The 14,063-nt window shown below is 38.1% G+C and overlaps 1 protein-coding gene across 1 annotated transcript in view; it reads left to right on the top strand.

The window, feature by feature from the left end:
* Nucleotides 1-14,063, top strand: part of TRPM7 (transient receptor potential cation channel subfamily M member 7) — a 121,518-nt gene that overhangs the window by 39,701 nt on the left and 67,754 nt on the right. Inside the window, exons 8-11 of the mRNA XM_079914322.1 lie at nt 6,882-7,056; nt 8,376-8,499; nt 11,218-11,290; nt 13,078-13,178. Coding sequence (XP_079770448.1) covers nt 6,882-7,056; nt 8,376-8,499; nt 11,218-11,290; nt 13,078-13,178 — 473 coding nt within the window. The remainder of the gene's footprint in view (nt 1-6,881; nt 7,057-8,375; nt 8,500-11,217; nt 11,291-13,077; nt 13,179-14,063) is intronic.

Below are 14,063 nucleotides of genomic sequence, written 5' to 3'. Positions count from 1 at the left end.
GTGCAAAAGCTTTGAAGTTTCATAGGTCCCATTTATTTTTGTTTTTATTTTCATTTCTCTAGGAGGTGGGTCAAAAAGGATCTTGCTGTGATTTATGTCATAGAGTGTTCTGCCTATGTTTTCTTCTAAGAGTTTGATAGTTTCTGGCCTTACATTTAGGTCTTTAATCCATTTTGAGCTTATTTTTGTGTATGGTGTTAGGGAGTGATCTAATCTCAAACTTTTACATGTACCTGTCCAGCTTTCCCAGCACCACTTATTGAAGAGGCTGTCCTTCTCCACTGTACGTTCCTGCCTCCTTTATCAAAGATAAGGTGACCATATGTGTGTGGGTTTATCTCTGGGCTTTCTATACTGTTCCATTGATCTATCTTTCTGTTTTTGTGCCAGTCCCATACTGTCTTGATTACTGTAGCTTTGTAGTATAGTCTGAAGTCAGGGAGCCTGATTCCTCCAGCTCCGTTTTTCATTCTCAAGATTGCTTTGGCTATTCGGGGTCTTTTGTGTTTCCATACAAATTATGAAATTTTTTGTTCTAGTTCTGTGAAAAATGCCAGTGGTAGTTTGATAGGGATTGCATTGAATCTGTAGATTGCTTTGGGTACTAGAGTCATTTTCACAATGTTGATTCTTCCAATCCAAGAACATAGTATATCTGTCCGTCTATTTGTATCATGTTTAATTTCTTTCATCGGTGTCTTATAATTTTCTGCATACAGGTCTTTTGTCTCCTTAGGTAGGTTTATTCCTAGATATTTTATTCTTTCTGTTGCAATGGTAAATGTGAGTGATTTCTTGATTTCACTTTCAGATTTTTCATTAGTGTATAGGAATGCAAGAGATTTCTGTGCATTAATTTTGTATCCTACTACTTTACCAAATTCATTGATTAGCTCTAGTAGTTTTCTGGTAGCATCTTTATTTCTCTATGTATAGTGTCCTGTCATCTGCAAACAGTGACAGCTTTACTTCTTCTTTTCCGATTTGGATTCTTTTTATTTCCTTTTCTTCTCTGATTGCTGTGGCTAGAACTTCCAAAACTATGTTGAATAAGAGCAGTGAGAGTGGGCAACCTTGTCTTGTTCCTGATCTTAGTGGAAATGCTTTCAGTTTTTCACCATTGAGAACGATGTTGGCTGTGGGTTTGTCATATATGGCCTTTATTATGTGGAGGAAAGTTCCCTCTATGCCTACTTTCTGCAGGGTTTTTATCATAAATGGGTGTTGAATTTTGTCAAAGGCTTTCTCTGCATCTATTGAGATGATCATATGGTTTTTCTCCTTCAATTTGTTAAGATGGTGTATCACGTTGATTGATTTGCGTATATTGAAGAATCCTTGCATTCCTGGAATAAACCCCACTTGATCATGGTGTATGATCCTTTTAACGTGCTGTTGGATTCTGTTTGCTAGTATTTTGTTGAGGATTTTTACATCTATGTTCATCAGTGATATTGGCCTGTAGTTTTCTTTCTTTGTGACATCCTTGTCTGGTTTTGGTATCAGGGTGATGGTGGCCTCGTAAAATGAGTTTGGGAGCGTTCCTCCCTCTGCTATATTTTGGAAGAGTTTGAGAAGGATAGCTGTTAGCTCTTCTCTAAATGTTTGATAGAATTCGCCTGTGAAGCCATCTGGTCCTGGGCTTTTGTTTGTTGGAAGATTTTTAATCAGTTTCAATTTCAGTGCTTGTGATTGGTCTGTTCATATTTTCTATTTCTTCCTGATTCAGTCTTGGCAGGTTGTGCATTTCTAAGAATTTGTCCATTTCTTCCAGACTGTCCATTTTATTGGCATGGAGTTGCTTGTAGTAATCTCTCATGATCTTTTGTATTTCTGCAGTGTCAGTTGTTACTTCTCCTTTTTCATTTCTAATTCTATTGATTTGAGTCTTCTCCCTTTTTTTCTTGATGAGTCTGGCTAATGGTTTATCAATTTTGTTTATCTTCTCAATGAACCAGCTTTTAGTTTTATTGATCTTTGCTATCATTTCCTTCATTTCTTTTTCATTTATTTCTGCTCTGATCTTTATGATTTCTTTCTGTCTGCTAACTTTGGGTGTTTTTGTTCTTCTTTCTCTGATTGCTTTAGGTGCAAGGTTAGGTTGTTTATTCGAGATGTTTCCTGTTTCTTAAGGTAGGATTGTATTGCTATAAACTTCCCTCTTAGAACTGCTTTTGCTGCGTCCCATAGGTTTTGGGTTGTCATGTCTCCATTGTCATTTGTTTCTAGGTATTTTTAATTTCTCTTTGATTTCTTCAGTGATCACTTCGTTATTAAGTAGTGTATTGTTTAGCCTCCATGTGTTTGTATTTTTTACAGATCTTTTCCTGGAATTGATATCTAGTCTCATAGCGTTGTGGTCGGAAAAGATACTTGATACAATTTCAATGTTCTTAAATTTACCAAGGCTTGATTTGTGACCCAAGATATGATCTATCCTGGAGAGTGTTCCATGAGCACTTGAGAAAAAGTGTATTCTGTTGTTTTTGGATGGAATGTCCTATAAATATCAATTAAGTCCATCGTGTTTAATGTATCATTTAAAGAATGTGTTTCCTTATTTATTTTCATTTTGGATGATCTGTGCATTGGTGAAAGTGGGGTGTTAAAGTTCCCTACTATGAATGTGTTACTGTCGATTTTCCCTTTTATGGCTGTTAATATTTGCCTTATGTATTGAGGTGCTTGTATGTTGGGTGCATAAATATTTACAATTGTTATACCTTCTTCTTGGATCGATCCCTTGATCATTATGTAGTGTCCTTCTTTGTCTCTTCTAATAGTCTCTATTTTAAAGTCTTTTTGGTCTGATATGGGAATTGCTACTCCAGCTTTCTTTTGGTTTCCATTTGCATGGAATATCTTTTTCCATCCTCTTACTTTCAGTCTGTATGTGTCTCTAGGTCTGAAGTGGGTTTCTTGTAGACAGCATATAGATGGGTCTTGTTTTTGTATCCGTTCAGCCAATCTCTGTCTTTTGGTGGGAGCATTTAGTCCATTTACATTTAAGGTAATTATCGATATGTATGTTCCTATTCCCATTTTCTTAATTGTTTTGGGTTCGTTATTGTAGGTCTTTTCCTTCTCTTGTGTTTTTTGCGTACAGAAGTTCCTTTAGCATTTGTTGTAAAGCTGGTTTGGTGGTGCTGAACTCCCTCAGCTTTTGCTTGTCTGTAAAGGTTTTAATTTCTCCATCAAATCTGAATGAGATCCTTGCTGGGTAGAGTATTCTAGGTTGCAGGTTTTTCTCCTTCATCACTTTAAATATGTCCTGCCACTCCCTTCTGGCTTGCAGAGTTTCTGCTGAAAGATCAGCTGTTAACCTTATGGGGATTCCCTTGTGTGATTTTGTTGTTTTTCCCTTGCTGCTTTTAATATGTTTTCTTTGTGTTTATTTTTGACAGTTTGATTAATATGTGTCTTGGCGTGTTTCTCCTTGGTTTTATCCTGTATGGGAGTCTCTGTGCTTCCTGGACTTGATTAACTATTTCCTTTCCCATGTTTGGGAAGTTTTCAGCTATAATCTCTTCAAATATTTTCTCAGTCCCTTTCTTTTTCTCCTCTTCTTCTGGGACCCCTATAATTTGAATGTTGGTGCGTTTAATGTTGTCCCAGAGGTTCTGAGATTGTCCTCAATTCTTTTCATTCTTTTTTCTTTATTCTGCTCTGCACTAGTTACTTCCAGTATTTTATTTTCCAGGTCACTTATCCGTTCTTCTGCCTCAGTTATTCTGCTATTGATCCCATCTAGAGTATTTTTCATTTCATTTACTGTGTTGTTCATTGCTGTTTGTTTCATCTTTAGTTCTTCTAGGTCCTTGTTAAATGTTTCTTGCATTTTGTCTATTTCCAAGATTTTGGATCATCTTTACTATCATTATTCTGAATGCTTTTTCAGGTAGACTGCGTATTTCCTCTTCATTTGTTAGGTCTGGTGGGTTTTTATCTTGTCCCTTCATCTGTGGTGTGTTTTTCTGTCTTCTCCTTTTGCTTATCTTACTGTGTTTGGGGTCTCCTTTTTGCAGGCTGCAGGTTCGTAGTTCCCGTTGTTTTTGGTGTCTGTCCCCAGTGGCTAAGGTTGATTCAGTGGGTTGTGTAGGGTTCCTCGTGGAGGGGACTAGTGTCTGTGTTCTGGTGGATGAGGCTGGTCTTGTCTTTCTGGTGGGCAGGTCCATGTCTGGTGGTGTGTTTTGGTGTGTCTGTGGACTTATTATGATTTTAGGTAGCCTCTCTGCTAATGGGTGGGGTTGTGTTCCTGTCTTGCTAGTTGTTTGTCATAGGGTGTCCCGCACTGTAGATTGCTGGTCGTTGAGTGAAGCTGGGTGTTGGTGTTGAGATGGAGATCTTTGGGAGATTTTCGCCGTTTGATATTATGTGGAGCTGGGAGGTCTCTTGTTGACCAGTGTCCTGAAGTTGACTCTCCCACCTCAGAGGCACAGCACTGACTCCTGGCTGCAGCACCAAGAGCCTTTCATCCAGAGCCTTTCATCCACACGGCTCAGAATAAAAGGGGGATAAAGTAGAAAGAAAGAATTAGAAGAAAGAAAGAAAGAAAGAAAAGAAGGAAGGAAGGAAGGAAAGAAGGGAGGGAAGGAGGAAGGAAGGAAGGAGGGATCAAGGGAAGGAAGGAGAAAAGAACGAAAGAAGATAAAGTAAGATAAAATAAAGTAAGATAAAATATAATAAAGTTATTAAAACAAAAAATATTAAGAAAAAATTAAAGAAGAAAAAAAACGGACGGATAGAACCCTAGGACAAATGGTGGAAGCAAAGCTATACAGACAAAATCTCACGCAGAAGCATACACATACACACTGACAAAAAGTGGAAAAGGAAAAAATCATAAATCTTGCTTTCAAAGTCCACCTCCTCAATTTGGGATGATTCGTTGTCTATTCATGTATTCCATAGATGCAGGGTACATCACGTTGATTGTGGAGCTTTAATCCACTGCTTCTGAGGCTTCTGGGAGAGATTTCCCTTTCTCTTCTATGTTCTCACAGCTCCCGGGGCTCTGCTTTGGATTTGGCCCCGCCTCTGCGTGTAGGTCTGTTCTTCGCTCAGACAGGACGGGGTTAAAGGAGCAGCTGCTTCAGGGAGTTTGGCTCACTCAGCCCGGGGGTGGGGGGGGGGGGAGGGGCACGGAGTGCGGGGTGGGGGTGGGTAGCTTGTGGCAGAGGCCGGCGTTACGTTGCACTAGACTGAGGTGCACTGTGCGTTCTCCCGTGGAAGTTGTCCCTGGATCCTGGGACCCTGGCAGTGGTGGGCTGCACAGGCTCCCCGGAAGGGGGTGTGTGGTTAGTGACCTGTGCTCGCACACACAGGCTTCTTGGTGGCGGCAGCAGCAGCCTTAGCATCTCTTGCCAGTCTCTGGGGTCCGCGCTGTTAGCTGCAGCTCGCGCCCGTTCTCTGGAGCTCCTTTAAGCAGCGCTCTTAATCCCCTGTCCTCGCGCACCAGGAAACAAAGAGGGAAGAAAAAGTCTCTTGCCTCTTCGGCAGGTCCAGACTTTTCCCCGGACTCCCTCCCGGCTAGCCGTGGTGCACTAACCCCCTGCAGGCTGTGTTCTAGCCGCCAACTCCAGTCCTCTCCCTGCGCTCCGACTGAAGCCCGAGCCTCAGCTCCCAGCCCCACCCGCCCCGGCCGTTGAGCAGACAAGCCTCTCGGGCTGGTGAGTGCCGGTTGGCACCGATCCTCTGTGCGGGAATCTCCCCACTTTGCCCTCCGCACCCCTGTTGCTGTGCTTTCCTCTGCGGCCCTGAAGCTTTCCCCCTCCATCACCCGCAGTCTCCGCCCGCGAAGGGGCTTCCTAGTGTGTGGAAACCTTTCCTCCTTCACAGCTCCCTCCCACTGGTGCAGGTCCCGTCCCTATCCTTTTGTCTCTGTTTATTTTTTCTTTTGCCCTACCCAGGTACGTGGGGAGTTTCTTGCCTTTTGGGAGGTCTGAGGTCTTCTGCCAGCGTTCAGTAGGTGTTCTGTAGGAGTTGTGCCACGTGTAGATGTATTTCTGGTGTATCTGTGGGGAGGAAGGTGATCTCTGCATCTTACTCTTCCGCCATCTTCCCCTCGTTTTCTGGTCTTCCTGTCTGACCATGGTCAAACTTTCTGGCTCAACATCTGGATTTTTACTTCCAAAAAAAAAATTTTATAATTTTAGGAGATCAAGGAGGTGAGCTCTATGACAAAGTGAAATAGAAATACAAACTTATAGAACAGTATTTTCAGATTATGATGGAGTCATAGCATTTCCTAAAAATTAGGAATATCTTATTATCCTTCATACCCCACTAGGGAATGCCTATATTTTGGATTCGTTCACTGCAGTACAAGTTATTGTAAAACAAAAATTGGTATTCACTAAATTTTTTGTTACTCTTAGTAGAGGTCTTGGATTTTTTTGATCTGTTTTGTCTATGTAATCCTGATTCTGTTAATTTCTATATTAATGTCTCAATGCATTTGGAATCAACAATAGACATTTTAAAAGTGATTAAAGACAAATACATATGAGAAGTTCAACTCATAAGGTATTAAAAAACTGAAAACCAAATTGGTGTTTTAATTTCTTGTCGAGTTAAAGTTAGTGAAATATACAAAATAATTATTGCTTTTCAGTGAATATATAAATTATAGTGTGTGCCTCATTATATATTGGATTTTCTAATTTTGTTATTTAGAACAGACTTAAAGTCAGTGCAAAAGTAATTTATTCAGTATTTAATTTATTTATATCAGACTATATATCATGTTGAGTACATAAAATTAAGTCAACACAGTCTTATAAGAAATTATATTTTGGCATTTTATTTTTGATTGAGTGAAAACTAAGATTAAATTACTGAATTTTGTCTAATATCATAATTAATCTTTTACCTTTTTTAAGGAATTGGTCAAGGTGTTCCTGTGGTGGCACTTATATTTGAGGGTGGGCCAAACGTTATCCTCACAGTTTTAGAATACCTTCAGGAAAGTCCTCCTGTTCCAGTCGTCGTATGTGAAGGAACAGGCAGGGCTGCAGATCTACTAGCATATATTCATAAACAGACAGAAGAAGGAGGGTAAGTGTATGATTACAACATATTTTTAATAATTTTATGTAAAGAAGCTGTGGGGGCTTCCCTGGTGGCGCAGTGGTTGAGAGTCCGCCTGCCGATGCAGGGGACACGGGTTCGTGCCCCGGTCCGGGAAGATCCCACATGCCGCGGAGCGGCTGGGGCCGTGAGCCATGGCCGCTGAGCCTGCGCGTCCGGAGCCTGTGCTCCGCAACGGGAGAGGCCACAACAGTGAGAAGCCCGCGTACCGGAAAAAAAAAAAAAAAAAAAAAAAAAAAAAAAAAAAAAAAAAGAAGCTGTGGTTTTTAGAATATTAGATTCATTTCAGTGTTTTAATAATATGAAAATACCTTCTTAATTCTTGAGGAAATAGCCTGTCTGATACATTATTGGAATGAATTAAAATATAAGTCTTTGTAGTGGACAGTTTTCAAAGACCTGTTAAATAGACAGAGGCACGTATCTTTTGACGCAACAGTTCCATTTCTGATAATTGTTCCTACAAGTGTACTTGCACACATGTGAAATAACATATATAAAGTTACTCAATACAGTGTGGTTTGTAACAGTAAAAGATTGGAACAAAATAGAACATTTATATCAAGGAGACTAGATAAATAACTTAAGGTACCTCTGCACAACGGAGTAGTTTGTAGTTACATAAGATATCTGTATATTAGATTTGGAAAGATTACCAAATTATATATGTAAAAAAAGGAAAATGTACAGTAACATGTAGATTTTGGCACCTTTTATGAAGGAAAAAAGACAAGGAGATAACTGTATGTATTGAAAGAGATCCTCAAACATTATACAAAGTAATAGCGTTTCTTGAAAGCAGTTGAGATGGAATGGCTGATGGAAGACAGTGGGAAAGACTTTCAATATGAATTTTCACAGTTTTATATTTTATATTATATTTTTGAGCATGTAAATATATTCCGTATTGAGAAAAAAATAAAAGTGCAAATGTGCTGATATTTAACACATTTTGTTAAAATACTGCTTTTTACACCATATTATCTTAAAATTATCTTTATACAATATCTTACATGATAAGATACTGTATAACTGATAACATTGACACATGCCTTATAAAAAAAATTAGAAATAATTCAAAGAGAAAAATCACTCCATTCCATTTTCCACCCTTATGACTTATAGTAGGAGTCTAATGAAGGAGAAAATTTCACTCAGGGTCAAGTATTTAATATTAATACAGTATCTTTAAATGTCTTGCCTGGATCCACTAGGACTTGATATTAGATTCTGCAAATAATGGAATTTGAAATCAGTGGATTGAGTTATGTTTCCTCTTACTTTAGGAATCTTCATGATGCAGCAGAGCCTGATATTATTTCAACCATCAAAAAAACATTTAACTTTGGCCAGAGTGAAGCAGTTCATTTATTTCAAACACTGATGGAATGTATGAAAAGAAAGGAGCTCGTAAGTACATTTCACAGAATAAGCCTTTTTTTTTTTTAATATAAATTTATTTTGGCTGCATTGGGTCTCCATTGCTGTGCGCGGGCTTTCTCTAGCTGCAGCGAGCGGAGGCTACTCTTTGTTGTGGTGAGTGGGCTTCTCATGTGGTGGCTTCTCTTGTTGCGGAGCACGGGCTCTAGGCACATGGACTTCAGTAGCTGTGGCACGTGGGCTCAGTAGTTGTGGCACACGGGCCCTAGAGCACAGGCTCAGTAGTTCTGGCGCACAGGCTTAGTTGCTCTGCAGCATGTGGGATATTCCCGGACCAGGACTTGAACCTGTGTCCCCCTGCATTGGTAGGTGGATTCTTAACCACTGCGCCACCTGGGAGGCCCAGAATAAGCCTTTTTATTTCATTCAAATACATTCTAAATTGGATAAATGCTTTTTTATTTTTTTAATTTTTATTTTATTTTTTTTATTTTTTGTGGTACGCGGGGCTCCCACTGCCGCGACCTCCCCCGTTGTAAAGCACAGGCTCCGGATGCGCAGGCTCAGCTGCCATGGCTCACAGGCCCAGCCGCTCCGCAGCATGTGGGATCTTCCCAGACCGGGGCATGAACCCGCGTCCCCTGCATTGGCAGGCGGACTGTCAGCTGCTGCGCCACCAGGGAAGCCCTGGATAAATGCTTTTTAATTAATTAATTAATTTTTGGCTGCTCCCCATGGCTTATGGTATCTTAGTTCCCTGACCAGGGATTGAACCCAGGCCCTCTGCAGTGAAAGCATGGAGTCCTAACCACTGGACCTCCAGAGAATTCCCAATTGGAGAAATACTTTTTTAAAAACTTTGGATTTAAAATTTTAAAATCTTTTCTAACCATGTAAAGATGTCATTTATAATTTTGTTCAAGCTAAGAGATAGCATAGAAGGATTATAGGTTTTTTTTTTAAATTAATTTATTTTATTTATTTATTTACTTTGGCTGGGTTGGGTCTCTGTTGCTGCGCACGGGCTCTCTCTAGTTGCTGTGAGCGGGGGCTGCTCTTCGTTGTGGTGTGCGGGCTTCTCATTGTGGTGGCTTCTCTTGTTGTGGAGCAGGGGCTCTAGGTGTACGGGCTTCCGTAGTTGCGGCACGTGGGCTCAGTAGTTGTGGCTCATGGGCTCTAGAGCACAGGCTCAATAGTTGTGGCGCATGGGCTTAGTTGCTCTGCAGCATGTGGGATCCTCCCGGACCAGGGATTGAACCCGTGTCCCCTGCATTGGCAGGTGGATTCTCAACCACTGTGCCACCAGGGAAGCCCCTAGAATATAGTTTTTATATGGTGTGGAGACATGTATTACACTTCTATTTTTGGAAAAGTTTCATAACTAAGCCTCAGTAGATTATGTTCAGGATCAAGGAAGAACTCTAAAGAGTTATTATTGGCTTCCCTAAAATATATTTGGAGGAAAAAACCCTATTTTCCTCTGAGTGAGTGCTCAAATTAAAGATCAGTGCTGCTTCACTATTGATGCTATGTGTAAAACAGATAACTAATGAGAACCTGCTGTATAGTATAGCACAGGGAGCTCTACTCAGTGCTCTGTGGTGACCTAAATGAGAAGGAAATCCCAAAAGAGAGGGGATATATGTATACGTATAGCTGTTTCACTTTGCTGTACAGTATAAACTAACACAATATTGTAAAGCAATTATACTCCAATAAAAAAAAATAGAGACCAGTGTTGCTTAATTTCAGTCATCTAGACATGGGCTTAAGTTTACAGAGACAAAAAATTTTAACAGTTCTCTAAGTAGGTGGATGATAACATGGTTTGATCTGCTGTTTTCTTTCATGCATTTCATTTTTGTATACTGTGAAATGAAGTTAGTTGAAAAATTCGTATTGGGGTTATAACAATAGACTTTTATTTTATGAAAAGGTTATTAAATGAAAACCTTTCTCTAATGGTATTATGTTTCAAATAATTTTAAATAAATTTCCAGTAAAAGGATTCAACAAAACACTTCTCATTCAAGAACACATATATTTACTTGAACTGAGTAAGTGTCCACTCTGCAGAAGAAACAGCAGGATTTACTCAGATTAGTAATCTATAGCCTTAGCTCATAAATTGCTTATTCTAGTAATGGACATAAAATATATAAAAAATTAATATAATATGAAACCAAACATTTTGAATATACTTGAATTTTATTTTTTTTTAATTTATTATTTATTTTTAGCTGCGTTGGGTCTTCGTTGCTGCGCGTGGGCTTTTTCTAGTTGCAGCGAGTGGGGGCTACTCTTCGTTGCAGTGTGTGGGCTTCTCATTGCAGTGGCTTCTCTTGTTGCGAACACAGGCTCTAGGCGCGCGGGCTTCAGTAGTTGTGGGACGTGGGCTCAGTAATTGTGGCACACGGGCTCTAGAGTACAGGCTCAATAGTTGTGGCGCCCAGGCTTAGTTGCTCCGCGGCATGTGGGATCTTCCTGGACAAGGAATCAAACTCATGTCCCCTGCATTGGCAGGTGGATTCTTAACCACTGTGCCACCTGGGAAGTCCCTACTTGAATTTTATTTGGTAAATGATACAAATTCTTTAATTTTCTGTGTTTTGATTGTAATGAAATTATTCCTGACTCAAGAAAACTATATATCTGCCAAGTAGTTTGCAGTTACTTTGCGATTTATATGCCTTATGTCTTAGCTTATAAAATATAAAGGCATAATATTATGAATTGATCTTTAAATAGATTACTGTTTTCCACATTGGATCAGAGGAACATCAAGATATAGATGTAGCAATACTTACTGCACTGCTTAAAGGTAAGACTTAAAATTTGTTAGGTCTTTCATTTATGGTGTTTTTATATAAGTTAGGATTTTTTAATTTGACTAAATGTTTGAGAACTGAATTTTTCAATAGTTTTTCTTTGAAAAAGACACAGTGTTCACTTTCTTTGACAAATTTGCTTTTGTTTTTAATCTTATAACTTTTTAAAAAGTTCATACCAGGATTTATGCCATTAGACCTGTTTAATTATCCTGTTAAGAATGTGTCAAACATGTCACATTTTTAATTGGCTGAAAAATAAGTGTTTAAAAGTAATAGAGTATTAGTTAATAGAAATTAAGGATAGCATTCTTAAATGTGCTATTTTCATTAGGGAGGAAAATTTGGAAAGAAAACTAATGGTATCTTCTAGGACTAAGGGGTTAATGCACATGCAGTTGAATTGTTTTCCTCTTATTATCTTTCCAAAGACATCTAACTGATAAGACAAACAATACTGTAGTGAAAAATCTTTTCAAAAATTAGAAATTAAAATGTTGTTCTGTCCGAGTACCTGAAAGTCCAATATGCAGTGAGGTGGCAGAAGCAGAGCAAGAGGGCACTATCTTATCATTCACAAGAATTTCCCAAATATCAGACTACAATGAATTGCCAATAGATCAGACATTTGACAAATACTATAATAAAATATAACATATTTACATCATCTGAGAATAAGAGATCATAAGTAATAGGAAGCCTAGAAACCATAAAGGGCAAGATCAATAAATGCGATTGCATAAAAATAAAAAATAAAAAGAGAGCACCTAATATTTGCTGTGTACTTTCTGTGTACTAGCTACTGTGCTTTAGTGGTTTATGTTGTTTACCCTTGTGACAGCCCTAAGAGGAAGATTTCCTATTATTTTCCTCATTTTATAGATGAGAAAACTGAGAACAGGAATGTGGAAGGATCACAAAAAGGTGTTGTAAATTAGTAATAAAAAGATGAATACCTCATGGAAAAATGAGTCAAAATTTAAGTGAAAGATTTTAGCAGAATACAAATACTTGGGGGAAATGTGGAAATGATGGAAAGATGTTATAATTTAAAAAAAAACATAAATTTAAAAAAAAAAGCTTTTTATCCTCCTACTGGGTATTTGTATACTCCTGATGGATGGTATAACCTTTCTGTAATATATTTTGGCAGTGTATCCAAAGCTTTAAATTATATACCCTTCTACACAGCAATTTGGCTTCTACGGATTCATCCTGTTAAATATGTGCACAAAGGTACACTCACCAGAAAATTCAAAATAACGTGAAATGTCCACTAGTTAGAATATTTGTTGAATAAATTTTAGTTCACCTTTAAAAGGTATTTATATATATATAAGGTACATCTGTATGTACTGTTATTGAAAACTAAATATGATACATAAAGCAGGCTGAGTATTTTGTATAGTATGACCTGCTTTTGCATAAACAGTTAAAAGTATATGTATGAACTTATATATGCACAGAAAACACCTGTAAGGATATTTTTCATAATATTAACAGTCAATACTATCGCTGTGATAGAAACAGATCATCTTTCTTTTCTATTCATTCTTGTGCATTCTGAATTGTTTGCGATGGATGAGGCTGTGTCTTTTCTATAGTTGGAAAGTAAAAGTCCTCAACCCTGGGGTAACCGTATCTTTCTGAGGCAGGCTACCTCTGAATAGTGACTGACACCAGCTGTGTAATTAAAGGGGGAGGAGGGGAATTCATAAGTGTTCATATTTTATGGAGATAAATTAATTGAACTTGTCGACTGTTTTCTTTATTTGATTAGGCACTAATGCATCTGCATTTGACCAGCTCATCCTTACATTGGCATGGGATAGAGTTGACATTGCCAAAAATCATGTATTTGTTTATGGACAGCAGTGGCTGGTATGTAAATAATCTATATAAACAGTATAATTTAATTAAGCTAAGTTAATATCAAAGTATTTGCTGCAACTGTTACCTAACTTGACATTTACCTGTCAGTCAAAAGTGCAAACTTATTGTAGCCAAACATTTCTGCAACATTCAGATCCATTTAGGATTTAATAAGTTCTATTTGCCTCTTGATAAAAACTGTGTTTTTTATAGGGTATAGATCTTTAAAAATCCTGTAACTGAAAAAAAGTTTTAGAAATAGTGCTCTTTGCATCTGTATTTGTCAGGAATGTTGGCCTGTAATTTTCTTTTCTTCTGGGGTCCTTGTCTGGTTTTGGTATCAGAGTAATGCTGGACTCATAAAATGAGTTTGGAAGAGTTTGAAAAGGATTGGTATTAGTTCTTTGAATGTTTGGTTAAATTCACCAGTGAAGCTATCTGGTCCTTACTAGTAATCAGACTGTTCAGAATTTCTATTTCATCATGATTTGGTCTTGATAGGTTGTATGTTTCTAGGAATTTATCTGTTTCTTCTAGGCTGTCCAGTTTGTTGGCATGTAATTATTCATATTAACCTCTTAATGATCCTTTGTATTTCTGTGGTATCAGTTGTAACATCTGTTTCATTTTTGATTTTATTTATTTGAGTCCTCTCTTTTTTTTCTTCCTGAGTCTAGCTAAGGGTTTGTCAATTTTATCTTTTCAGAGAACTAGTTCTAGTTTCATTCTAGTTGTCTTTTCAATCTGTTTCATTTATATCTGTTCTAATTTTCATTACTTTCTTCCTTCTACTAACTTTGAGTATCGTTTGTTCTTCTTTTTGTGGTTTCTTGAGGTGTAAAGTTAGGTTATTTGAGACTTTTCTTGTTTTTTGAGGTAGGCATTTATCGCTGT

This window comes from Stenella coeruleoalba (assembly GCF_951394435.1).
Source record: "Stenella coeruleoalba genome assembly, chromosome: 2".
NCBI classification, from domain to species: Eukaryota; Metazoa; Chordata; class Mammalia; order Artiodactyla; family Delphinidae; genus Stenella; species Stenella coeruleoalba.
The sequence above is the reverse complement of the archived record's forward strand: the minus strand, read 5'-3'. Positions and strand labels throughout refer to the sequence as shown.